This window comes from Hirundo rustica, chromosome 2, assembly GCF_015227805.2.
Source record: "Hirundo rustica isolate bHirRus1 chromosome 2, bHirRus1.pri.v3, whole genome shotgun sequence".
NCBI classification, from domain to species: domain Eukaryota; kingdom Metazoa; phylum Chordata; class Aves; order Passeriformes; family Hirundinidae; genus Hirundo; species Hirundo rustica.
Window position 1 is genome coordinate 31,141,245 of NC_053451.1, and position 27,503 is coordinate 31,168,747.

At 48.9% G+C, this 27,503-nt stretch overlaps 2 protein-coding genes across 6 annotated transcripts in view; both read left to right on the forward strand.

Moving 5' to 3' along the window:
* Window positions 1–11,835, forward strand: part of CAPN5 (calpain 5) — a 70,141-nt gene extending 58,306 nt beyond the window's left edge. For all 3 annotated transcript variants that reach the window (XM_058419544.1, XM_040056382.2, XM_040056381.2), the window contains exons 5-13: window positions 364–556; window positions 1,117–1,310; window positions 1,964–2,041; window positions 2,593–2,788; window positions 3,877–3,999; window positions 4,668–4,864; window positions 5,298–5,419; window positions 8,091–8,227; window positions 8,525–11,835. In XM_058419544.1, the coding sequence (XP_058275527.1) occupies window positions 364–556; window positions 1,117–1,310; window positions 1,964–2,041; window positions 2,593–2,788; window positions 3,877–3,999; window positions 4,668–4,864; window positions 5,298–5,419; window positions 8,091–8,227; window positions 8,525–8,707 (1,423 nt within the window). In that variant the 3' untranslated portion in view covers window positions 8,708–11,835. The remainder of the gene's footprint in view (window positions 1–363; window positions 557–1,116; window positions 1,311–1,963; window positions 2,042–2,592; window positions 2,789–3,876; window positions 4,000–4,667; window positions 4,865–5,297; window positions 5,420–8,090; window positions 8,228–8,524) is intronic.
* A 3,566-nt stretch (window positions 11,836–15,401) lies between these two features.
* The window catches only part of MYO7A (myosin VIIA), a 100,380-nt gene continuing 88,278 nt past the window's right edge, over window positions 15,402–27,503 (forward strand). For all 3 annotated transcript variants that reach the window (XM_040055494.2, XM_058419307.1, XM_040055495.2), the window contains exon 1: window positions 15,402–15,504. The gene's annotated coding sequence lies outside the window, so the exon portion shown is untranslated. The remainder of the gene's footprint in view (window positions 15,505–27,503) is intronic.

Below are 27,503 nucleotides of genomic sequence, written 5' to 3' on the forward strand. Positions count from 1 at the left end.
CACCAGCTGGTTTGCAGCAGTGGAAACAACATCTTTCCTGCAGAGGACATAACTCAAACAGACAAACACTAAGGAAAAAAAAACAAAAACCTTCTCGAGCCCTAATTTACCCTCAAAGCAAAATACCCTCCAATGGTTCTTTAAGTAACACCTATTCTAGAGATTTCAAGTTCCTTTTGCTTTTGTCCTATGGCAGCAAGAGTGCAACAGGGAATGTGGGTCCTGTTTTTTCACCCTGGTTTGCTGTCCTCTCCCACTTGAGGTTTGACTGCAAATCTCCATTCTTGAGGCTGCCCCAAGAATCACCCCCGACCACTTAAAATGTCAGGCCAGCGTTGTGCCATCCCCGTCGTTCTCTTTCAGGCTGTCAGGCTGTTACGAGGCCCTGGATGGAGGCAACACAGCTGACGCCCTGGTGGATTTCACTGGTGGGGTCTCTGAACCTATCGACCTGACCGAAGGGGACTACATCGCTGACGAGGCGAAGCGAAACCTCCTCTTTGAGCGCGTGTTGAAGGTGCACAACAGGGGGGGCCTCATCAGCTGCTCCATCAAAGTAAGCAACATTGCCAGTGTGGTCACGATCCCACGGGAATAGGCGTTTTAGGAGGCAGTTGTCTTACACAGTCATGAACTTCTAAATTAGATCAGATAAATCATGGCCAAGGGCTCCGACTTATTGATGACGGCAAAAGGAGTGAACGCTTTTTGTCAACCCTCCTTATTCCTTGTGGCTGTGTTCAAGAGCCCAGATTCATCCCAGCGCCCTTTAAATGCTAGGAGGTGATCCGCTCCAGAGAAAGGCATTTTGGTGTCTGCATCTGGGCATCTTTACAATTGCTGGTTGCCAAACCTCCCAGTGCAACCATTAGGATGAGCTATTATTGGCTGCCAGTCTCTGGGAGCTCAGAGACCTTATGAAGCAAATGAAGAAAAGGAAGGATCCAGCACAGAAAATAGCCTCTGAGACATGCCAGCTGTCCCTCTCCCTGACTACTGATGCTCTTCTTTTTGGCTTAAGGAAACCTGCAGGGAAATCTGCGTTGCTTTTTCTCCCAGCCCCTGCAGAGGTGACCATGTCCCCCTGGTCTGAGCACTGTCTGTGTCCCCCACCAGGCCACATCAGCAGCTGACATGGAGGCTCGCCTGGCCTGCGGACTGGTGAAGGGCCACGCCTACGCGGTGACGGACGTGCGGAAGGTCCGTCTGGGCCATGGCCTTCTGTCCTTCTTCAAGTCAGAGAAGCTGGACATGATCCGCATGCGCAACCCGTGGGGCGAGCGGGAGTGGAACGGCCCTTGGAGTGACACGTGAGTTGGGGTGGACAGCTTGTTTCAGTGGGGAATTCTTCCCTGTGAGAGTGGTGAGGAACTGGCACAGCTCCTCAGAGAGGCTGTGGATGCCCTGTTCCTGGAAGTGTTCAAGGTGAAGTTGGATGGGGCTTTGAGCGACCTGGTCTAGTGGAAGGTTCCCCTACTCATAGCAGGGGGGTTAGAATGAAGTGATATACAAGGTCCTTTCTGACCGAAACCATTCTGTGATTCCATGATTCCGTGTTCTTTCATACTAGTGAAAGATGTTCATAGGTCACCTTTGTGCTCCCAGTCTTATTCCAGCAAAGCAAGCACCCAACAGAATCAGCCTCTGCCACCACCGACTGTCGTGATGTCTGTGGATGAGTCGAGGAACCAAGGGCTGGTGCAACCAGAGCCTTTGGCCAGAGTTAGTATTATCTTTATGGACAGGGCTGTGATTGTACTCACAGCCAAATAAAACCCTGCCAGACTGGATTCAGCTCCACTGGTCAGGAAGGAGGCTGCAGTTCCAAGTGGTGCTGCACTTCCCCTGTGTTTGGCAGATGACCTACCCAGAGCAGCATGGGGACTGGCTCTATACAGTCCTTCTGCCTCAAGTTGCTGTGCGTCCCTTACCTCTGGGTAATGATCCTGTTCTCTTCCCACAGCTCTGAGGAGTGGCAGAAAGTGAGTAAAAGTGAGAGAGAGAAGATGGGAATGACAGTGGAAGATGATGGAGAGTTCTGGTGAGTCCCTCCTGGGTTTGTTACCACAGGCCATGCCCACAGCATCCTCCCACCCCATGGAGCCTGTGCGTCTTTTCCATGCATACAGCTGTCCAGAGAAAACAGGCTTCCAGGCCATTGGATCTCTAGTGAAGCTTCCTCCTTGAGCCCATGGGTGTTAGTTTTGATGGCCATGACCCTGGAACTCCAAGGTGCTCGGTATCACTCAAGGGCCAAACCATTTCACCAGGGTACCGAGAACCTGTCATAAGTGTGCTGAACATCACAGCCTCGCCAGGAATATTTCAGTACAACATTTACCCTTGTGTGGAGAAAGGGCCACTGTGCTGCTTCTCTCACTCCAAAACACAGAGATCTGTTGTTTAAACTCAAGAAGTATTTACTAGGGGCATAGAGATAGGTATCTCAATCTCTTTTGGAGATAATTTGATGAAAAACTTTTGTTATTCATCAGCCACCACACTCTCTAACAGGTGATCAAGAAAATTCCTGCAGTGTACCTTTCCAGGGAATGAAACAGCATAACCCAGTTCTGCCCTTTCCTGACTCAGGATGACCTTTGAAGATTTCTGCAAATACTTCACGGACATCATCAAGTGCCGTCTGATCAACACCTCCTACCTGAGCATCCACAAGACCTGGGAGGAGGCAGTGCTACACGGGGCATGGACCAGAAGCAGTGACCCCTTGAAAAACCGCTCCGGAGGCTGCATCAACCACAAGAACACTTTCCTGCAGAACCCCCAAGTGAGTAATCGGGCAGTGGGCCTTCTGGAGCCTTCACAAGTTCTTCCAAGTGTTTGACTCTCCTACAGGGACCTAGAAAGCTGAAATGGCTACCAGACCTCTGAGAGATTGTTGGTGTTTATGGCAATTCTCTGGCACAGCATGACCAGCACAGAGGCCAACTTTATTAACATTCTCCTTCTCATCAAGGAGACTGCATCCAAGTGCTTAGTGTAGAGCATCTTGGCACAAGGAAAAAATAAACTGTGCCACAGGGTAGCAATGTTTGCTGGTTCCAGTCAAACAGGGCCAGGAGTCATTTCCAACAATCTGGACATCTGAATGACCAAATTCCAGTTTTTGTGCCCAAACATTGACACTTAAATTTACCAGGACAGGTGTAGCCCATAGAGCTATTTCCTTCTAATTTGAAGTTCATCTCCTGGCACAAACTTTTCTGGGGAAAAGGAGGCTCAAGGAGACCTTACGGCTCTCTACAACTACCTGAAAGGAGATCATATCCAGGTGGGAGTTGGTCTCTTCTCCCAGGTAACAAGTGGGAGAACAAGAGAAAACAGCCTCAAGCTGTGCTGGGGGAGGTTTAGATTGAATATTAGCAAAAACTTCCTTACTGGAAGGATGCAGACATTAGGAGAGGCTGCCCAGAGCAGTGGTACAGTCACCATTTCTGGAAGCATTCAAAAGGCATATGGATGTGGCACTTGGGGACATGGTTTAGCGATGGACTTGGCAGTGTTAGGTTAAGGGTTGGACTGGCAGTCTTAGAGGTCTTTTCCAACATAAATTATTCTACCATTGCCTATTCCTGCTCTGAACTGGGACTCTCCTGATCACAAGCCAGGTCCTTCTGAGTCCTTCAATTAGCAAGCAGTTGAAGGATGGTCTGGTCCATTGCAGGAGTTGTCATCAAAGATGTGGGAGAGTTGTTTCCAGCTTCCAGTTCTCTGTAAGCCTTTTGAAGCCAGGCTGTCCTTGCATGGAGGTGGATTGGGAGAAGCTGATGCTAGATCTGCTAAATCCTCTCCCACCCATGCCCAGGGATCCTGTATTGATAAATATCTCCCTTACTTTCCTCTCTCTGCTTTTAGTACGTGTTTGATGTGAAGAAGGCAGAAGATGAAGTGCTGATCTCCATCCAGCAGAAGCCCAAAAGGACCAGTCGCAAAGAGGGCAAAGGAGAAAACTTGGCCATAGGTTTTGATATCCATAAGGTAGGCTGGGGTTCCTGCATGTTGGCCTGAATGCCACTGTAAATTTGTTGGTTGTGGAGTGGTACATCAGTCCTGCATGACCATGTTGTTCATTTTAGCATTATCTGGGTGCTTCTGGGGTGCCATCAGCACAGCCTGCCCTCCTCTAGAGAGGAGGAGGGATGTCAAAGGGGACAGCATGGGCAAGAGGTTGCCCAGAAAATCTGTGGTTGCCCCATCCCTAGAAATGTACAAGGCCAGGCTGGATGCGGGTTTAAGCAAGCTGTTCTAGTGGGAGGTGTCCCTGCCCATGGCAGGGAATTGAAACCAGATGATCTTGAAGGTCCAGAACCATTCTATGATTCTGCGCAGTTCTTGCTAAAAGCAATGATTGGCCTCTTCTCCCCAGATGTTGAAATCTGTTAGACTAATCCTTACGTGTTGTTTGCTGGGTCTGCAGTGTTAAGCTGGGATGCAAGGGATGAGTCCCTGAGTCAAAATAGCTGGGAAAGCCACATCCACGCTTGCTTTCCACCCAGCACAGTTGGAACTGTTTTGCTGGTTCTCTTAACTCCAGGTCTCCTGGCACTGTGGACTCACTCCTTGCAGTCTTTTCCCCCCATGGTGGATACCAGTACCTTTTCAGCCAGTGACAATCCACTGACCCTCCCACTGTGGTCTCCGCCCAGGTGGAGTTGAACAGGAACTACCGGATGCACACCCTGCAGCAGAAGGTGGCCAGCTCCATCTACATCAACTCCCGCAGTGTCTTCCTGAGGACGGACCTGAAGGAAGGCCGCTACGTCATCATCCCCACCACTTTTGACCCTGGTCTTGAAGGCGAGTTCCTTCTCAGGATTTTCACAGACGTGCCTTCAGATTGCCGGTAAGGAGCACGAGCAGGGATGGGGAGGAATTGGCTCTTTGGGGACAGCCCTGTGCTTTTGGTTTGTGGTTTTCCTGAGTGGTCACAGCCTTGCCTGCAGCTGCTCTTTGGTTTTCTCTTAAGGGTGGTCAAGGGACAGGACCTCTCTCCACAGACATGCAGAGAAGCTCCCACTCTGCTTCAAAGCATGATATGGGAGAGCATCCCAAACCCAGGCTGAGGAGACTGGAGAGGGGAACGGAGTCTGACAGTGGGTGGTGTGTAGTCACAAAACCACAGAATATTCTGAGTTGGAAGGCACCCACAAGGACCATCCAAAGGTCATTGAGTCCAGCTCTTGAATGAATAGCCTGTGCAGTCCTTCATCGTGCCAGAGCAAACACTTTGGGATAAGACTGGGCACCTCTCAAAGGCCACGTGTTTTTTCTTGCAGAGAGCTGACGCTGGATGAGCCACCACACACCTGCTGGAGTGGGATGTGTGGCTACCCACAGGTAGTATCCCAGATCCATGTCCTTGCTGCAGCTGGCCTCAAGAATCAGGACTCCCAAGGAGGTACTGGTCTTTCCCTGCCTGTTGTCTGGCCCCAGAGGAGTTGGGAGGTGGTTTATGAAGTGGGACATTGCTGGAATTTATATCCCCAGATATTTTTTTCAGTGAACATGCTTGATTCAGACACCAGAGGAGGAGAAAGTCCATGGAGAACTAAATTCACTTCTTGCAGTGGACATGATCTCAGAGCTGTTGTATTTATTATATATAAATAAATAATATTATTTATATTTCAGCTGTTATCTGAGACCCTCCCAAAACTTCCCCAAAGCCCTTAGGGTCCTATAACAATCCAAGCTTTCCTCCCAGGTATGAGCAGCTGTAAAAGTCAGGAATTGTATTTAAAGGCTTTTTAGTAAGGAGGACAGAGAAAGAGCCTGACGCGTGGTATTCATCACTGAGGCTGGGTAAATGTCTTATCAGCAGAGGGCATGCCAAATTCAGCTCGCTTTGGGGTGGTGGGGATCTAGATCAATTCTGACATCCATCTCTTTTCCTGCATGGAAGACAGCAGCAGGACCATACCTCCCCATGCCCTGCAGCCACACAGAGGCTCATGTCAAGAGCCCTGTGTTCTGTCTGCCTCTGGACCAAGAAACACAGTGGTAGGGATGGCTTGTACAAGGAGATTGCTGAAGGTGGGATGAAAGGTCTAGAGGTCGCTCTAGAGGTCTAGAGGTTGCGATTAGAGGAGCAAATATCTTTCCAGCATGGAAATAGAACAGATCCTAGCCTTTCTCCCCCATTTCATGAGTCAAGGATGCGTGGTAGTTGTGGCAAGATTTAGCCAAACACTTTGAAGCTGGATTTAAAATATAAAAAAATTGAAAAATTAAAAAATCTAAATAAAACCCAAGTAATACTTTAAATACATTTTTTTTACCCAGTAGTTATTATCAGGGCTACCTATCACTATATCCCCGAAAGTAATGAACAGGATCTTTTCTAAGCAAGGACTAGTCAAGTGTGCTTATTTATCACATGCCACAAAGGGAGTGCTTCTAGTCTATCTGGTGTTTGGGGAGAGAATTTAACCCTAGGCAGGTGTTTTTTTTCTTGTATTATTCACAACAGGTCACTGCACCTGTAGCAATGCAGGGAAATCTGTAGCCAAAGGTCTCTGAACTGTTCGCAGAAACAAGGAAGTTTATCTTTCCTTCAGACAAGGAGCATTCTGGAGTCATAGAACATTTTTTCCACAAAAGCCCCTTGGGAATGGCTTTCTTCCAGCTGTTTTCCAGCTGTTCAGCTTCCACCACCCTCAGTGTGTTTGGTGTTTTCCAGTGCAGTGGCATCTCTCACACATCCCAGGCTAGGCCTTATACACTACTTTGGAAATAGCGATTTACGGATAGGAATTTGGCTCTGGCTGATGGAATCTGAAGATTTAATGGGACCTCCCAAAAGACAAGGTAATTTGGAAAAACAGCTGTGAAATCCAGCAGCTGTGACTCACCAGGGGAGCCAGGTCCTTGCAAACAGAAAGCTAGCAAAGAGGTGGTCTGGCAATCAAAATCCCTGGCCCTCAGAAGGTGCTTGTTTGTTCCTCCTCATTTCCACATTTCCTGTGGACAAGAAAACTCATCCAACTGGTCTGTGTTTCCATCACAGCCACTAAAGTTCATGGTAAGAAAATGCATTCTGGCAGTTAAATTTCCATAGCAATAGCTCTTTCTCTACTGAAATTCCCAAAACAAGCACTTGTTTTGAAAGTATTCACTAATGAGGGAGTCTTTCCTTCTTCTGGAAGCTCAGGTCCCCTCCAGCTGTGGGCTGATAACATGTGAAGTTGGTAACTTTATCCTCCATCTGGTATTTCCTTGTGTGAGCCTTTCTGTTCTCCATGGTTTTATTGCTCTCCTGCCTCGAGGAGAGCAGATGCTGGAAGGAGGGTTGGCGAGGCTGGTGTCCTCCGTGGAACATTTACTGCAATGGTCAGAAGGGTTTGGGGTGATGAAGGAGTGTTCCTGCAGGATATGGAGATGAGAGGCAGCCCTTCCATGGAATCGTAGAATTGTTTCTGTTGGAAAAGCCTTCTAAGATCGAGTCCAGCCCTTAACTCAGCACTGCCAAGTCCACCACTAAATCGTGTTCCCAAGTGCCACATCTACACATCTTTTAACTTCCTCCAGGGAGGGTGGCTGTACCACTGCTCTGGGCAGCCTGTCCCAGTGCTTGATAACCCTTTTGATGAACTCGTTTTTCTGACTATCCAGTCTAAACCTCCCATGGTGCAATTTGAGGCCCTTTCTTCTCATCCTGTTGCTTGTTTCCTGGGAGGAGAGACCAACCTCCACATCATTACATCCTCCATTCAGGGAGTTGTAGAGAGGGATAAGGTGCACCCAAGCCTCCTTTTCTCTGGGCTGAGCTTCCCCAGCTCCTTCAGCCTGCTCCTCATCAGATTTGTGCTCCACCCAGACCCTTCCTCAGCTTCACAGCAGTCCATCAGCACCTGCTGCCCAGAAACAATGTCACCTAAGAGAATTAAACCTGAGCCAAACACCTAAGCTCCATGGACATCATCTGGGGTGTGACAAACCCTTAGACAGATATACATCTCCTCTGGTGGGATATGGAGGCAAAGTACTGCATGACACCCCTGGAAAGGGACTCTAAGGAATTTCAGAAGCTACGACAAAGAAAAAAAAAAAAATCCCTTTTCTCGCCTCAGGAGCTGACCCTTACGTGATCATCAAGTGCGAAGGACAGAAGGTTCGCTCTCCGGTGAAGAAGAACACGGTGTCACCAGAATTCGATGTGAAAGGCCTCTTCTACCGCAAGAAGCCGGGACAGCCCATCATTGTTCAGGTACCTGGCAGGCAAGCAGTGGCCTGAGGGACGGATACCCTCTCTCACGTGGACCCCCCACCCTCTCCCCACACTGTCCACAGTAGATCTGTTCCCCAGGCTGAGCAGCGTAAGTTAATGCAGCTCAACCTCTCACCACCACTGTGACATCTGGTAAAGGCGTGTCCTTCCCCCCGTCACTACCTGACACCCCCACGCCTCACCATCTCCCTGCCTCCAGTGACCCCTTCACTCTAGTTCCTGGAGGCTGGCTGCATCCCTGAAGGGGCTGCCCTCATCCCTGTTCTGTTTCCACAGATCTGGAACCACAACTTGCTAAGTGACGAGTTCTTGGGCCAGGTGGTGCTCACGGGGGATCCCAGCGACCGGCAGTCGGTGCACACGCTGCACCTCCAGGACAAGGGGAACAGGAGGTCCAACGATCTCCCTGGAACCATTGCTGTGATGCTGCTCAGCAGTAACGTCCTCACTAATGTCTGAGTACTCAAGGATGACTCTTCCGGTGCCACATATGTGAATATAAACATGCACACATACATATATATATATATATGTAGAGACACACACACACACACAGCCTACCTGCCATCTGCAAAGTGTATATGAACCATGCATGCATTCCACTCCAAGGAGCCAGTCTTGTGTTTCCAGTGTTAAAAAATGGTGCCTTTTTTTGGGGAACCGTGATGATCCCTCTTCTGGCGTCCTCTGAAGCCCCCCCCCGCCGTCCCCCCCGTGCGCTGTGGGACCGCTGTGAGCACGCTGTGTGCCCTGACAGCCAGAGCACCATGCCCTGGGGCTGTTTGTTTACACAGGCTGGCACACACACGTGCCACCACCACGCACACGTGTGGCCGCCGCGGTCCCACCAGCCGCTTCAGCGCATCTTCAGTGTGTCTGCTTGGGTTAAGAGTAGTGTGCATGGAGCTGTCTCCCTTGAAATTGCCATGTAATCGCTTATCTGTGGGGGCACCGCAGCGAAGGAGAAGTGGAAAAACAGATCGGGGCCTGTTGGATGACTTTTGGGTATGAGTTTTGTGCGCTGCAGCTGCAAGGAAAGCGCACCCAAGGCAGCCCAAATCCACGGGGGCAACAAGACCAAAGGCTCCGTGATTTTGGGGACAAGCTGTCTCCGCCCAGGTCTTGTTCAACCCCGTGCAACTCTGAAGTCTAGAAAGGTGTCAACAGCTGTGGTTGGGATAACTGTTCTCTGGGGCTGAGTTTCTGAATCAGTCTGGACCCAGCTCCTGTGGGTGCCTCCTGAGCTCCCGTGGTGCCTGCTGTCTCCGTGTCTCCATGCCGTCTCCATCCCAAGAGCTCACCCCAGGAGCTGGGGTGGGTTGTCTGCTGGGGCAGTTCAGTGTTTAGGTAAGAGAAGATTTGTTCCTCTGAAGGCCTAAGTGTCAAGTTCAAGGGATGGGGAGCTTTGCTCTGTGGGCTCCATCTGTACTGCTGCCTACAGTGCATCATTTCTCAGTGCCTCACTTTCTCAAATCCTTTTTAAAAATAGTGGGATTTTATCTTGTACTAGAGGAGCACTGCTCCCAGTGCAGCCTGAAAATACTGGGAATATTTAGTTCATACCAGTGTCCATCTCTCACCTTTAATTTCCACTCTCCTGTCGTGGAGGATGAGATGCACAATCCTGGAGCCAGTCTCACGAGCACAACCCAAATGCATTCTTGGGGACGTGTCCAGTGCTACAGTCTGCTCCTGATTTCCATGAAAATCGGGTTAATCTTCCTTATTCCACTGGGTGGCAGAATCTGGCTTCTTATAAACCATCCCAGATAAACCAAACAACAACCCATTGTCTGGCCTTTCAGCAGCTGACTAGGACAAGTTTCAAACCATTTTTTTTTCCTCCTGTTGTTTAGGGTTTTTTATTCATGTGCCTTTAAAGTGGAGCATGTTAAGGGATTTTTCTGTCAGATTTTCTAAGCAAATGTTTTGCAGTCACCTTCATACAAGTGGAAATTAATACATACGATAAAATCTCTGACTCTTGGGAAATTTTGATCTGAGCAGAGTCCTTTTCCTGCAACAAAAGTGAACAGGAAAGCCTTCTTTCGCTATAGCAAAGGTTTTCTGCTTGTCCTACTAAATACCCCTGTTTGTCCTGCAAGTCTGTTCGGGTTTTTTTTTAAAGTCCCTAAAGGTCTGCTAAGTCTGAAACATGGTAAAGCGTTCCCCAAAGTATCTGCTAGCTCAATTCTTGGTGCAAGCAGAAGCAGATGGTGCAACTGCATTGATTTTTGCGGTCTGCTCTTCCCCTTTCCTCATCTTCACAGTCCTGCAGTTTGCTTTGTTCTTGGGTTTTGTTTTTCAGGGCATAAAGGCAAGCAGCAGTCCCCATGATGCTCTTTCCAGATCTCAGTTACTCCTGGCCTGCACTGAGTATCCTCCAACTCCAGGTGCCATCAATGGGACCAAGTTTGTTTCAGTGTCTTGCAGAATTGACTTAAATGCTCCTAGTTAGGTAAAGCAATTTTTTGCTCCCAAGGTCAAAGCAAATCCTTGGATTTAGGAAGACCAGTTGAGAGATACTTTGATTTTATCCTCGTTTTGTTTATGAGACTTATCACTGAAAATAAATGGAAGCAGGACTGTGGGTGGGTCCTAGGAGAAGATTTCACAGGCTTATGTTCAGAGTGATATGTGAGAGGGATGCCCAGAGGTATCTCACCTGGCAGGGGCATGAGCTGTTTGGCATTGCAGGAACATGACAGGAGCTTTGCACCATGATCAGCAGGTGGAGATGACCAGCCTGCCTGCCTTAGCCTTGTTTTCTCAGAAAATCAGGCTATGGATAGCTTCAGCAAAGGAGAGCCATTTGTCCAGGAGTGCCCTGCCATGTGCCAAATCGCACCGTGATCCCCAAGGAGCAGTGCCAAAGCTCACCAAGGAGTTGTGGTGCCCTGGTACCCATGGGCAGTCTCCTTCCTCCCTACAGAGAATCAAGCCATAGAGAGGAAAGGCAGCTTTTTAATAGCTTCTTTAAAAAAAAAAAAAAAAAAAAAAATCACTCTATATCAGGACCAAATTGTCTTAATATCAGTAATTGTCTTCTTTTTAAAGAAAAAAGGAAGTTCTGGGAAAATTAGAGCAGAAGACTTCTTCCCCTGCATTTCAAATGGAAGAACAAAAATTACCTTTGATATTCTTCTTTTTCTCTTATTTGTAGAGCAGATGAGGGAGGGGAATTATTGAAATGCCATTCCTATTGTTGATGTTGATGCCTTTTCTCTTTGAATGAAGGAAACAGAAATATTCAGGGGGTTTGGGGTTTTTTTTCTTTTTTTTTTTTTGAGATGAGGGCAGGTCTGAAAAACACTTCCAGTCCCTCGTGAGTGGGGTAGGACACGTGTCTGATTTATTTCGCATTTCTTTTGTTAATCATTTCAATGGTTGCAAGCAGCCTGGCATTACACTCTGTGGAATCCATTTCTTTTTGACATCTGCCTGTTAAAACAGGCTGTGGCTTGTCTTCATCTCCAAAGGCACTGACGTGTTGTGCTGCACAAGATCAGAGAGTAGTCCAAACAGAAAGCCGATATTGTACAGCTGTAAACCTCCTATAAATAAATAAATAAATTGTGTATATTTTATTCAGACTCCCTGCCTTTGAACGGCTGTGTTCTTCCACAGTGCTTCTGGTGGGCACAAGGTGGCTCTGCAGAGCCTTTTGAATTCGTTCGATTCACCAGACTCCATTCAAATTCTTTTCTCTGTGGACTTTGAGACTGAGGCAAGGTGATCTGCGTGAGTCTTTCACACAAGGTCACACTCACTGGGAAAATCCACGGTGGGAATGGGTAGCCTCCTCTGACTATAAACCTTTGCATCCTATGCCCCAGACTCACCACAGTGCAGGGAGCTTGGTTTTTTTTTGAGTCTCACCTGACTTGGAAAAGAGCTCTGTAGATTCCTAAAAAAAAGTAAAAGGAGGCAGGGAGAGCTTATAGGCAAAGTAGAAGGAGGAAGTAGGTTTTGGATGGCTTTCTCTTAGAAAACAAACCTGCACAATGCACATGGGGAAAAGCTTGGCCCTGCCCATGGGAATCTCCAGTCTTGCTGCTGTAACACAGACCCAAAGCTTTGGCCCTGGGATCTCGGCTTCCCTGCACCAGCTGCCTGTGCTCAAAGGCTTTGCAGCATGAAGGAGCTGTGTGCTTCCTCAGCCCACCCTTAAGAGCCTGGAGCAGACATCTGGAAAAAGCCCTTTTATTGTGGGGTGGAGGCATCTCCCCAGATTCCTCAGCTTCTGGGATCATCCTCTGGGACAAAATGTGTGACCAAACCATACACAGAGAATGAGCATCCTACTCCTCTGCCTCCACCTCTGAAACAGATTGCAAGGACCTTTCTAAGGGGGAAAGCCTTACAAACAGCTCAGTGCCCCAAACATCCTGGTCCTCTCCTGGAGGATGTCCTGAGCAGCAGACCTGGCTGGGCATCTGTGGGGCTGTCATGCTTGATGCTGGACCTAGCACAGGAGTTCTGGTGTAGACCAGGTGGCTTTACTGAGTCTGGCTTTGTGCACATTCTAAAAAAAAAAAAAAAGGTCTATGCAAGCCTGCTTAAGCCAGAGACCATCATGTAGGCATGGAGGTTGTGTTTTCTCACCAACATCCACTCCTCGATTTTGCTGGTACTGGGGCAGTGGGCTTAAAAGTGTAGCTTGCTTTGCAGCCCTACCTGTGTCTGGTGCTGGTGCACACCAGCACGGAGGTATGGGCACTGGAATTGGTGTGGGGAGATGTGCAGAGACTGTGCATGTTTGGAAACCAGCAGCACGTAATAGAGTAGTGCACAGCTCCAGACAGGATCCAGCCCAGGCTCACCAAGGACCCTGCAGCAACTCCTCGTCCCTCCAGCATGTTCATTTGCCAGGGATTTCTGCTCACAACATTAGTTTCATATAGTTTCATATAATTTCATGTTAGTTTTCATAGGGGACTCTTTTAAAGGGCTTTTTAAGGGCATGTTTTGATAGAACAAGTGGGGAATGGCTTCAAAGTGAAAGAGGCTGAGGTTAGGTGAGATATATGGAAGAAATTCTTTGCTGCGAGTCTGTCACTAGCACAGGTTGCCCAGAGAAGCTGTGGATGTGATGTCCCTGGAAGTGTTCAAGACGAGGCTGAATGGGGCTCTGAGCAACCTGGTGTAGTGAAAGGTGTCCCTGTCCATGGCAGGGGGCTGGAACTAGATGATCTTTAAGGTCCCTTCCAACCCAAACTATGCTGTGATTCTGTGATTCCATGATTCTACTGTTCTATGATTCTACAGTTCTATGATTTTATGATAAATTGGCAGTTCAGAGTCTGCCTTCGACTTGAAAGAGCATCTTCATGGAGGAACAGACATCCATCCGATGGCTGAAAGTTGGTGCTGAAGTACTTCTTCTTGTAGCTGGGTCCCCTGTAGCCATGATCTTCCTGCCTTAAGCCTGTATACATTCCCTGCTACATGAGCCTCCTGCCACTCAAAAGGATGAGGGATTTCCAGGAGGAAGGGCTGCAGAGGTAGAAGGGCCTTCAGCAATGGGGTGGGTTCATTGCCTGTCCCTCAGAAGTGTTCAGGTGCTGCCTCATCCTTGGCCAGCAGCCCAGGTTAATAGCCAGGGATCAGCCACTGGAGTCTGTTCTGTGCAGTTGTCCAAAGGCTCCCCGCACTCCCCAAATCCCACCTCCAAACCCAGTGGTGCAGTCGGGAAGCACGTCCAGCCCTGTGTTCCTGGCAGAGCCTCCCTCGCCGCCTCTCCACAGGTACATGGGTCCTGTTGGGCACACAAGGCAAGGCTGCCCAAGCCCTCCCAAGCACATCAGATGCAGTCCAGAGCAGAGCCCAGGCACAGCCAGCATCAGTCCTCACATCCACACCAACTATACTGACACTGAGGAGGGCCTGAGTGACGCTGGGCACGGCCCCAGGAGGTCACAAATCATCTGTCCTGAGCTTGAAGTCAGCTGAGTCTGTTCACAGCTGAGGGCTGGGCATCAGCAGGGCATTTCAAAGGGCTGGGGAAGGGACCAGGTGACTGTGCTGTGACTTCCACATTTTGAGCAGAGTTCCTGGTTAGCTTTGAAGCAAGGAGGGTCCCTTTTATTGCTCCTTACTTCTGCGGTATCATCAAAAAAATGCATTCAATCCTCAGGAGGATTTCCAGCACCGTCGTTCCAAAGTGGAGCTTAGAAACAACTTTTATGATAACACCACAAGTAAAAAGGTGCATTTTGCACCTTTCACTAGCTAAAATGACAAGCTTTATACCCAAGTAAAAAAATGTCAGTGGTGTTTCATAGCACAATTAAAATCCAACCCCACCTTTCTCAGCAGGAAGGAAAAAAGACGCCCAGATTTGGGAAGGGAGTCACCAGGTCAGAGTTAAGCTTCTAGGCAAAAACCTCAGCTCTGAGTTTCCTGGTCCTCAAGTGTTTTCCTGTCCCAGTTTTCACATTTACAAGTGCAGAAGAATGGTGCATTCAAACAAGGATGCCTGTCAGCTCCTGGCCTCACCCCACAGGACCTCAGTACCTTCCCTTGCATAGCCCAGAGACCTCTGCACAGGGCAGGAGGACCTTCCCAGCCACAATTTTTCCTAGGGATCCATCAGGACTCTACACAATGAAGACTTGAAACTGCAGCTAAACTCATAGCATGGGTGCCAGGAAAACATTTGACACGATCAGATAGGGATAGGAAAAGGGGGTATGGTTTTAAACTTAAAGAATGGAGATTTAGATTAGATATTAGGAATAATTTTTTTTAATGTGAGCATGGTGGGGCACTGGAACAGGTTGTTTGCCCAGAGAAGCTGTGGATGCCCATCCTTGGAAGTGTTCAAGGGCAGGCTGGATGAGGAACCTGGTCTAGTGGGAGGCGTTCCAGTCCATGGCAGGGGGCTTGAACCTAGGTGATCTTTCGGGTCTCTTCCAACCCAGGCCAATCTATGATTTTATGATACCACCATCCGGGGCAGACTCCAGGGCTGCAGGAGGACGCATCTTCGGAGAGCGGGGATGCTGCGGGAGCGCGGCGCTGGCGGTTCCCGGGGCGGAGGTACCACCGGCACGCTCAGACACACTCCCACCCACACTCCCACCCGCACACCACACCCACACCCACACCAGGGGCCGGCTGTAGCCCGGCTCCTCCCCCGCTAAGAGGCTCAGCCCGGGCAGGCGCTGCCCTCGCTCGGTGCTGGAGGCAGCGCGGCTCCGCGCCGGGCACAGGTGCCCCGTCCCCGCCGCCTTTCCTGGCCATGCCCCGCTGAGGTAAGGCGGAGCGGGGGGCTGCCGGCACCCGGGGGAGGCAGGCGGGGGCTGGGGCTGCTCCGGCTGGGGTGCGGCGGGGCTGCCGCGGGGGTGCGGGGGGATGCGGGGAGGTGCGATGGGTGGCGGTGCCCCCGCCGGGGCTGCGCGCAGCGAGTCGGATCAAACCTGGGCGAGAGGCTGGGCTCGATGGGAGGGGGAGACGACGCCACCGCAGACCTGCCAGCAGCGCCCGGCAGCCCCGAGCCAGCTCGGCTCCTGCAGCATGGATTAGCGGCTCGGTAATTTCAGCTTAATTTGGCTGGGGTCGCCCAGCAGTGAGCTGGAGTGAAGGGTGGGGGGCATTGCCCTGCTGTGCTGCGGTGTGCAGCCTTCCACCCCTTTGCTCCACAGCCCTTTCACATTCAGGGATACCTCTGGATGTGCTCAAACGCGGGGAGAGGCTTTGGGGGATGTCCCTGCTACATGGGATCCACTGGCAGTGCCACAAGACCCCGGGTGTCCTCCCAGTCCTCTGCACCCTCTCCCTGCTTTCACGCAGCTCCAAACACACCGTTTATGTGGATAAAGCACAGCCTGTGCTCAGGCAGGTGCTGATCTTCAGGGAACAGCACAAGTTTTCCCTGAAAAAATTGTGCCCAGGCTGGTTTTGGAGGGTGTCTCCTGGGTCACACCAGTGCCAGTGAGCAGCACCCAGGACCTTCCAGGCTATTTAAATTATTGGGACCATCCGTGGGAAGGGACTGAGGCTTGGTATGGGATAGGCAATTCCCACAGAGTGGTTTGCATTTTGCTGCCAGGTTTGGGAGCGTGGTGTTTTGTACATGGGCTGTGCTGCACCAGCTAAGCACGGTAGCAATGAAAAAGCCCAGGATTTCGTAGGATATTTACAATTGCATTGTCCTAAGGAAAGTGGAGCAGTGGAACTGACATATCTGGGTGTCTCTGGGAAGAGTGGGGTGTATGGTGGAGGACCTGTCATGTGGCAAAAGAGAGGGAGAGTTTGAAGGGCAACCCAGCAGTGGGTCTAAGATTGCCTGGCTGCCCCTTGCTCTTAGGTCTCCCCTGCAGAAGGAGGTGGCGGAAGCTAGAGATGATTTTCTCACAGCCCTGGGCTGTGGTGTTGGTGTGAGTGCTTATCTCCGTAGTCTGGGCAAAAGGACCAGCCCTGAGGGGTTAACCTGTGCATTACATATAGGACGTGGTTGTTGAAAGCTGACTCCTCACCCATCCTCCACTATAGGATGCCATGGTCTTACTCTTCCAATGAGGTGAGGGACTGCAAGCTCCAGCATGGGTCGTGTGAAGGTATAGAATGGATTTGCAGCTTTGACTGAGCTTTGCCGCAACTTCAGTCAAAACCTGCATCCCTGTGAGACCCTGTGAAGTCCCCTCCCTACCCTGTGCCTAAACTGTCCCAGGGAAAACCAAAGTGGGATGAAAAAGGGTAGAAAAAAAATCTAGGACAGCACTTCTCTCCTGTTCATTGATGGTCAGAATTGTTTTCACCTGTGGCTTTGCAATCTGTGAGCCCTTACAATTCCCAAATGTGTCTACCTAAATTGTGTTTAACTTTGTGGTGATAGCCTGGTGACAAACTCTCCTTCTTCTCTGCCTGACCTGTTTGAAAGCGTTGATCTTCTGTAAAAATCAGATGTAGGGCCAAAGTCTCTTCTTGGGCTTTTTGGGGTGAAACTGGAGTACCTTCATGAAACTACAGGATCTCCCCACACAAAGAGGTGTTTATGAGATCTGAGTGCTGGCCAGGGGTGACCCTCTTTTCAAAGCAATATTACTTCTAACTCGTTTCCCCTCCTCAGAGCAGCCGGTTCATCTTGCTGGCTGTGAAGTTTCCCCAGGCTGAGGGCTGCTGTACAGTGTTCTGTCTTACGCTTGCTAACTTGTGACTTCGCAATCCTTGGGTTGCCATGGAAAGGATTATGCTGTGATTAATGAAGGCATTGTCAGCTAATAGTTTTTTTCAAAGCCTTTCCTGGAGTTGCAGAGAACAGATTCCAAGCCTGGCAGAAAGGGGCTGACAGGATAGGTGGCTGGAGGCACTCAGTCCTAGGCATGTTTTTGGTTGTCCACATCCAAGACCATGCTGGCTCCAATCACAGTCACATCAGCTCTGCCAGTCCCTTTTCAGGCTGAGAGGAAAAACAGGGGGAATTCTTGATCTCTTGGAGCAGAGACGGTGTTTTTTTCTCCCAAAGCAGAGTGGGACAAGTGTCACTGTATCAAGAGCTTGACAGGATATGGAGACAGCGTGTAAGACAGCTTTGCACTGCGAAACCCTCCTCTCTGCTAGGCAATGTCCAAGGAGAACTGATATGGGGTGAACTTCTGTGTTTGTGACTTTCTGGTCCCCCCAATCAAGTGCCAGGTCGAGCCAGAAACCTTATGGGGACAGCGCTGCCCCAGCAGTGTCCATGTTTATGCTGTCTGTCCAGCCCCAGGCAGACCCTCCCGATCCCTACTGTGCCTGGAGCTGTGCACAGGGCACCTGCTCTGAACTGCAGGAACACAACAGTTGGAAAAGCCCTCTAAGATCGTAAAGTCCAACCCTCAACCCAGCATGGCCAAGTCCACCACCAAACTGTGTCCCCAAGCGCCACAACTACAAGTCTTCTAAATACCTCTAGGGATGGTGACTCCACTACTTCCCTGGGCAGCCTGTCCCAGTGCTTGGCCACCCTTTCTGCAAAGAAAGTTGTCCTAGTGTCCAATAAAAAGCTCTCGTAGTGAGACACTAGTAGAGAGCAGAGTGCAGTTGTGCCCAACTGCACAAAGGGAGTGCAAAATGTGAAAATCCAATGAAAAACGGGCATTTGAAGTGGATTGGGTACCAAATGAAAGTAGAAATGTTAGAAATCCATAGTCGTAAATCTCTGGCATTGTTAGATGAGTTCCACACGCCCCCCGCTCCAGACCTGCCCAGCCTGAGCAGCTAGGCAGCAGCTTCTACCCCAGCACAGGTGGAATCTGAAAACTGAGTGCTTGGTCCCATTGTCAGGCCCAGAGCAGTCACAGAAAAATCACTGAGCTCTTCTTAAGACTGCAGTCCAGCAAATGCCTTTCCCAGGATGTCGGCTCAGCTGCTGCCATCCCCTTCCCTGCATTTAACCTGGTGTGATGACACAGCATTTACCTGGGGTGCAGATGACCTGAACACAGTTTCACATGCATGAAAGGAGCTAAAACTTACACTGTAAGGTTGGCTGTAGACTGGCAGGTGCCTGGCGGGGAGGTTTGAGCTGCTGTTTTTGCTGCACAAGCAGCCTGGTCTGCACCTTTACGAGTGTGGAGGAAGGAAGACTTGCAAGAGGTCATGCGTGATGTTACATGGAGTGTTGGGAGAACAGAGCCTCTGTGAATCCTGGTTTTGTCCTCTCTCACCATCTGACAGTGGCTTGTACAGTGGGAGCTGGGCTTGGAAGGGGCTTCGCCCCGTCAGACAAAGCCACTCTCTTCAGTTATTCCTAATTTTGTAAATGAGAGGATAAATCTTGGGATCCTGGTTGTTGTCAATGTCTCCATGTAAATGTAAGCACTTTTAGGAATATTATAGAATCATGGAATGATTTGGGTTGGAAGGGACTTTAACTCATTCCTACCCACCCTGCCATGGGTAGGGATACCTTCTACTAGACCAGGTTGCTCAAAGTCCCATCCAATCTGATCTTGACGCTGAGATTTAGCCTCGTAAGGCTTCCAGGTGGCAGCTGAGAAACACCTTCCACCCGAGCAAGACTCACCTGCCCAAAACACCAGGGCATGCAGAAGGGATGCTCTGGGCTGTGCTAGATCGGGACCAGGACCCAAATATTGGGACCAAGCCCTTCTGTGTTCCTCCTCATATCTGCCATTGTCCAGAGAGCACATTCCGCTCCTCTGATGGTTTATCTCATTTCAAGTCATCTGAAACAAAAATGGTTGCACTGGGGAGAATTCTGAGAAAGGAAAGATGGTCAGAGGTCTGGAACACGCTCCACAGGAGGAATGATTATTTAGACAAAGGCCCCAAGCTGAGAAGATATGGGAAGAAGGTATGTTATAGATCCTGGATGATCATGTTTGCACAGTGAATGCGAAAGAAATATTTTCCTTAATTTTCCTTTGAAATACAAAAATTAGGGGGCATCAAATAAAGCTTATAGAGACCAGGCTCAAAGATAAGAAGAGTTTGCACAATCTGGCATCTCTGCTGCTCCTTGTGGCAGAACCCTGCGGATTCTCAAAGTACTGGGTTAAAAAAAGCACTTGGACAAGTTCCATTTACAAAAAGCCTCTAAAAACTATAAAGCATATATATTAAAGGAGAAAGAAAACTAGCCCTTTTTGGCTCTAGAGGTTCTTGAGCTGTAAATTATTAGTTTCTGAGTGTATATTGCAGAGTAATGCCACTGCATCTGCTTTTATACTGCTCCTTAGGCATCCTCTGTCAGAGAAATGTAGTAGATGGGGAGCTGGAATCCAGAGCTCAACTCACTAAAAAGTTGTCCATGCCCAGAAATCCTCCTTAGAAGAATTTTTCTAAGATAGCAGCCTCACTGCATTTCTTAGTTATCTTGGAGAAGATAATGTGTCAGCACATCATTGTAGCACAAGTGCCGTGTGTCATTTGGGTTGAGGGAAATACAACAAAACCTGTTCTCGTCTTCTTTCATTGAAAATATTTTTATTCCAGCTGATACAGAGAGGAGTTTAATGGGATTTCTTGCGTGTTCTGTATCAGATTTCCTTGAAAGCCATTAGGGGGTTGCCACAAAGATATGGATCAGCTGGATCTCTGCTAGAAAAGCTGGGGTTTGTGTGTGGATTCCTGTGATTTCCAGAGCTGGCCCATGGGTGAGTTGCTTTGTAAGTCAGTCTTATGTGTCCCTGGTGTGTGTTGGTGTACAACAGTTTGAACTCATGCCAACAGGAGAGGCTGGCAGAAGCAAAGCTCCCAATGAACTCAATGGGCTCCGCCAGCATCACAAGAGTAGTGGGGCTGGAAGGGAAGGGGGAGCACCCACAGACCACACCATCACCAGAGGAAGGGTCCTCTTCCCTGGAGGCTCAGGGGACAGGCAGACCTCCTACCCTGGGACAGAGGAGTCCAGCAGTTGTGTGCTGTGGTGAGGTGGAAGGGGCCCTGCAAGCCCAGCTAGAGCACATCAGAGTGCTGCCTCCCACGTCTGAGCCTTTGGGTGTTTTCCAGCAGCAGTGGAGGTTGCTGTTACGTTGTGATATCCCAGCTATTTCTGTCCTGCTTCTTCTCATCCCTCAGCTTTGCTGGATCAGTGCCATCAAGGACAGCAGATTTACCCTGGGCTGAGATGAACTCCAGAAATCCCACATGTGCTGGTTTTGTCTCTCATACAGCCCTTAAACAGAAGGTTTTGGTCTGGAGAAACAAAGGAGTGGTCATTTCAGCTGTAATTTCTGTGTAAAAGCATTCCTCACATCAAGTCTACTGAAAGTCTGCATGAGCTCTCTGTGCCTGGAAAAAGACTTGTAAGATCTTGGCCAAGTGATGAAGTAAATCAGGACTGCAGTTGATTCAGGTTAATTGTACCAATACAAATTAGGGTGGTGGGCAACAGAAGGTGAAAGCTGTTAGGGCAGCCTTATTGCTCTTAGAAAAAAAAACTCTAGATCTCCCCCAATGCCCGGTTATATCTGTTTTTCTCCTGGGGCAGACTACTCTTCAGAGTAGCAAACCAGGTCCTGTCCTCCCAGCCCTGAGCTCAGCAGTCTGGGAAGATATTAAGGAACAAAAGTCAGGCTTTTCAGGTGCAGCTGTGATGTTGACCTCAGCCAGGGAAATGAGACTTGTCTCCAGAAACCACTGAATTCTTAAGTGTAACCAGGAGCAAATGGCCAATATCAACAGCCACCCCTTTCTTTGTGTGGGAATCTCAAAGTACGGCAAGGAGGGGTAGGAACAGAGCAGCTTGTTAATGCTGGAATAATTTAAGGACCTGATTAAAGCTGGCTTTCTCATCTAGGCTGATTTCCATAGGAAACAAGGCTTGTGTGGCCACTCTGCCAGTCCCTTTAGATGTGTCACCTAATCACAGTAGTTTGATGATCAAGCTCACTTCAAATTTGAGCTGCAACAAGGAAACAAAGTTCCTAGACACTTCCTGAAAAGACACAGGTGAGCGAGGGAGAAATCTGGTGCCCTGCAGCATGATGCCAGTGCCTGCTGGACATCTCAGGTGGGGTGAGAAAGCTATTCTGGATGCCTTATCTGCAGGAAAGTCTTCCTAGGAGGGGCTATCCCCTACTGATCATCTAGAAATCTTATTGTTTGGAATTTTGTCCTTGTAAATGAGGCTTTTGTTAGCACTGCTCCTCACAGGTGAAATTCTATCTCTGGCTCTGCTGTTTGCCAGGTGGGAACGTGGCATGGAGCAAAGGCACTATACTTCCTGGAGACTGCACTCCTTTTGTCCATCCAGGCTGTTTCAGGATGCAACGGCTTTTACTTTATGCTTGTGCATATACCTGACATATAAAATCACAGAATGGTTTGGGTTGAAAGAGACCTTTTAGATTATCTCATTCCAACCCCCCTGACATGGGGACAGGACAGGAACACCTTCTGCCTAGACCAGGTTGCTCAAAGCCCCATCCAGCCTGACCTTGAACACCTCCAGGGATGGGGCATCCACAGCTTCTCTGGGCAACCTGTGACAGTGTCCCACCACCCTCACAGTGAAATGTTTCCTCCTAATATCTAGTCTAAATCTACCTTTTTTTTGTGCCCTTTATTCTAACTCTGCTTTGCTCTATACGAGTGACTTGAATCCAGCCAGATGATGCCCTTTAGAGCAGAGTATCCCATTGGAGCACTGAATAACACCCAGCCAGGAGAGCAGTAGATCAGCATCAAACGGCCCCTCTGACTCAGAATCCCCAGCTGAAAAATTAATACAGCTTTTTGCAAGTGCAGCCAATGAGTCAGGGAGTGTCTGTCCCCCTCTCATCCGGACTATTACAGGGCTGATGTCTCCCAGCACTGCCTGATACTGCCCTGAGGGGTGTGATGGTGATTGCACCATACCCACCCTGAAAGGGCAGAGCAGAGTCTCCACTTAATTTTACAGTCCCTGTCCAAGCAAAACAACCTCAGGAGTCAGCAGGAGTCTCAGCAGAAAAAACAGGGTTGGTATCTTATGATTTGAACCCACTTCATCCTAACAGCCCTTGCATTCGGAGGCTGACCCCAGCTTCTTGAAGAGCCACCCTGAATTTCTCCAGGACCATGAAAAATGAGAGGATAGTGTTAGGGCAGGCAGAAGGAGGATTTCACTAAAAACCTCAGCAAAGGGGTTCCTGCTGAGACAAAAACCCTCACAGGATTACAACAGCTTGCAGGAGTCCTGCTTCAGTCAGCATTTGTAGCACCAAAAGGAGAGAGCCAAGGCCAGATCACTCGGGACCAACAAGAGTAGAGGTGGGACAGCTGCTTATTATGGCAGTTTAAGGATAGAGAAGAGTAGAGGAGCTGCCTTTAATAAAGACATTCTGATGTGGAGTCATAGGCACAGACTTGGGTGTCCTGGTTGGTTCTACTGCATGACCTTGGGGAAAGTGACATCCTCCCTCCATTGCCTCAGTTTCCCTCTGAGGATAGCATTAGCCCCTTTTCCATAAATAGGCTTGGATTCAGGAAGGAATAACACAGGATAATATCTTGCTAGAGGGGTTGCTAAAACAGTGGCTGTGGCAAGGACTCCCTTTAGAGAACATTTCTATAGGAAAAAAACCCCCAGAAGTGGTTTAGTAATTAATTTACTGATCTGAGTTCAGTAAATTACCTCTGCCATATATTGTCTAGGTGGTGGAGGGTCATTTTACTGTTGTAAAATGGAGCACCTTTCCTTAGATTTCTGGGTCCCAAGCCTTTGCAACAGGCTGCCCAGATAAGCTGTGGATGCCTTATCTCTGTTGGCTCTTTGAGCAATCTTATCTAGAGGAAATGCTCCCTGTCCATAGCTGAGGGGTTGGAAAAAGATAATGTTTAAGGTCCCTCACAACCCAAATCTTTCTAGGATTCTGTGACCTTTACTGTGTTGTTTTCAGATAACAGATAGACTCTTTGTAGGTGCCTGAGCAATACAACCAAAGGGTTACACCTGCATCTAAGCTAAGGGCTGATGTCTGTGGTTCCACTGCAGGGCTGGCAGAGCCTGGGTGTCTCAGAAGGTTCCAGCCTCCCAAACCTGGCCCAAAACAGGATGTACCATGCATGAATCTCCTCCCAAATCCAAGCATTCCTTGTAAAGCACATCAGGCTGAGGTCAACCACCACATCTGTGTGTGTTTGCTCTATAAACAGCAGGGATTTACCAGCCCATGAAGGAGCAGGTCCATGGTGACCCCACTGGCACTTGCTGGTCTGCTAGTCCAGGCTAGTTGAGCTTCTCTGAATCACAGGTAGGCAGGTTCTGAGCTCTGGTCTTGGCACAGTGCTATCCAGACATCCCAATTTGCTCAGGACAAGGAAGAGGTCTTCTGATACTGTCCAGCCCTGTGCTCCTCCAAGGAGGAGGATCTTGAGGGCATGTTCATGTCTCAAACCACCCTCAATTTCAAACAAAGGCTTCACTTCTAATTTGTTCTTATGTGCTGGGCCCAGTGTGTGGGGGCAAGGCTTGGTAGTTCACGTACAGGTGAAGAGGAGACGAAAACAGTTGCAAACACCGTTCAGCCAACCTGCAAGTGCAGCATTTTCCCTAGATCAGCTCAGCCTGCTGCGTCTGGATTATGCTGAAATTACACCTGACCTCCTTGCAAAAGGATACTTTATTTGATTAATTATTGTGGCGGTTGAAAAATACTCAGTTGCCGGTAGAGGTTGGTGCACAAAAGGAAATTGCCCTCCTCGGGAGGCCGCGCTGAGTGCTCTGCGGAGAGTCGGGATCGGATGCCACCGTGGTCCATTGTTCTGCTTGGGCTGTGTGAAAGCACAGTGAGGGAGAAAAGGTCAGGTCTTTTGTTCAGCTCCTCTACCTGCTGGACTTTTCGAGGAGATTGAATGCAGGGAAAATCTATTGAACTTCCTGCTGGAGGCTTAAAAAATTGATGCCTGCTTCCTGGCCACTCTCAGATGGACAGAGGTGGCTACATATTGATTCTCTGACTTTCCAGAGGGGGGAGTTTTCTGTGATTTCTTGCTTTAATGTAGCATTTTGGCGGGGACTCATTCAGTTGAGATGTCTCTTTCCTGGCACTACTATCATAACCCTCCAAAAGGAGGTTTGGGGATCAAACCTTCAGAGTCAGTTAAGTGGTCTTTTTTCATATTCACAGCTGTTCAGGGTGAAAGGAGGGGACATGAAAATGAAACCAGTCACCTCAGGCTGCTTCTGTATTCTGTGGAGATAAATAACCCTGACAGATGGCATGAATTTGGTCTTGGAAGCACTGGTGTGTCCCCGTAGTTATGGGGGTGATCTTAGAGAATCACAGAAACATTCAGGTTGGAAAAGATCTCTAAGATCATCAATTCCAGCCATTAACCCAGCACTGCTATGTTCACCACTAAGCCATGTCCCTAAATGCTCTATCCACATGCCTTTTGAACGCTTGTAGGGATGGTAATTCCACCACTGCCCTGGGCAACTTGTTACAATGCTTGAAAACCCTTTCAATTAAAAAAAAAAATCCTAACATTCAATTTAAACCTCCGCTGGCACAGCTTGAGGCCATTTCCCCTTGTCCTGTTGCTTGTTACTAGGAAGAAGTGACCAACCCTGCACCTGGCTACAACCTCCTTTCAGGGAGCTGCAGGGAGAGATAAGGTCACCCCTGAGCCTCCTTTCCTCCAGGCTGAAGACCCCCAGCTCCCTTGGCTGCTCCTTATCAGACTTGTGCTCCAGACCCTTCACCCTTGCAATCTCTGTTGACCTGATCAAACCCAGTGTCTGCATATAAACAGCTGTGGGTGTCAGATGGGACTTGGAGCATGGAAAGAAAAGGTTGAGAACCACAAAGACACCTAAACGACAGCACAGTCATGGGAGAGGGAATGATGGATGCTGATGTGTGGCATAAAGCCACAACAGAGAGATGCACTAATGGACTCCCATTCTAGGATTTGCATGCTTCTGTCTTACTCTGTGATCCCCAGGCTTGTGTGGATAAACACAGTGACAGCTATTTGCTCCCAGCTCTCCTCTGATCTGTGGCATGGCCAGGAGGAGGCAAGGAGATGTTCAGGCATCACTTTGCACCATCCCTAGGTAGTGAGGGCACCACAAAGCAGGCTCTTGGATTTGTGGAGACTTTGCTTCTGTCTTGAGTTCTGCTTAAAATCACATCCTGAGGTCCACAGTGTTTTGGGGTTAGTTTTTTGAGTTAGCTGGTTTATCACCTTTTGAGACATGGTGTCAATTCAGAGTGTTGCGCTCTTGCACAGAGTAACAGAATCAATTCGGCTGAAAAAACCTCTGAGATGGAGTCCAACCCGCGGCTGAACACCACCATTTCAATAGACCATGGCACTAAGTGCCATATCCAGTCTTTCCTTAGACACCTTCGAGGGCAGTGACTCCACCATGCCCTTGGGCAGCCTATTCCAATGTCTAATCACCCATTCTGTGAAGAAATTCTTCCTGATACCCAACCTGAACCTTCCCAGGCACAGCTTAGGACTACGTCCCCTTGTCCTGTCACTGGTTGCCTGGGAGAAGAAACCAATGCCCACCTGGCTGCATCTGAGGTGGTCGCAGAGGATGGCTCAGAATGCACCCCCAAGATAGCTGAATACACAGGGGGTGCCAGCCTCCTTGGGGAACTGTCTGCATTGTCCTCACCTGAAATGTGGAAGAGTTTGGGTAATTCTGTTAGGAGATTGGTAGTGAGAAAGCAGAGGATCAAACGGGCCGCAGAGGTCCATGAAGATGCTCAGAGGACTGGAGCACCTCTCTTACAAAGACAGGCTGAGAGGAGAAATTTGAGATTGTTCATTTTGGAGAAGAGAAGGTTCCTGGGAGATGTTAGACCCCTTTCCAATAATGAAAGGGGCTACAGAAGAGCTGGAGAGGACTTCGGACAAGGGAATGTAGTGGTAGGACAAGGGAGAATGGCTTTAACCTGAAGGAGAGTTTATTTAGACTAGATATAAGAGAGAAATTTCTTACAATGAGGATCATGAGCCACCGGAACAGGCTGCCCCATTGCTGGAAGTATTTGAGGTCAAGTTGATGGAGCTGATCTAGTGGAAGGTGTCTCTGCCTGTGGCAAGGGGTTTGGACCAGATGACCTTTAAAGGTGCTTCCATCCAAACCCTTTTATGATTCTAAAAAAGCTCTGAGACCCTGCAGCTGGAGAATGAGTCTCCATGGTCCTTTCACTGACCAGTGCAGTGCTTTGCAAAAACAAACAGTATAGCACAGCCTGGAGCTGTCATCACGGGCTCTGATTAGTGCTGCAGATCTTGGTGGAGCAAGGCACAGAGGATCACATTCCTCTCCTTTGCTGTCTTTTCAAACCCTTCACAGTCTCAGCAGAGATCACCACCTCAGCATTTCACAGCTTGTGGAAATCAGCACAGTTTCAACCCAAGTCATTTCATCTCAGTCATTTGATACTCCTGGGGATCTGATTGTTGAGGTTTTTAGCTAGGTCAAAAGAAGCAACATAGTTTGCATTTTTAGCTGATCCATAGCCAGCCTGACCAATGAGGAGAGCTCAGCACATGGTTTATAAGTGCTCGGTTTTCAGAGAGAAGCCACATTTTTTTATTGTTCATCTCTACCCAGGGTCTGTTGAAAATCATACCCTATTTTTGGGTACTCAGATCTTTGGCTGGAAATGCTGCCTCCTGCACAGCCCCTGACGCTCGTCTGTCATTCATGTTGTGTAGATGACACCCTGTTTATTGGTGGTTTCAGTTACGAGCATCATTTCCCCGGGTTTCAGTTGCACTTGCAGAATGACAGACTGCAGTGTGCATTAGCACTGCACTTTCTTCCCGGAGCTACTTGCAAGGGAAAAAAAAA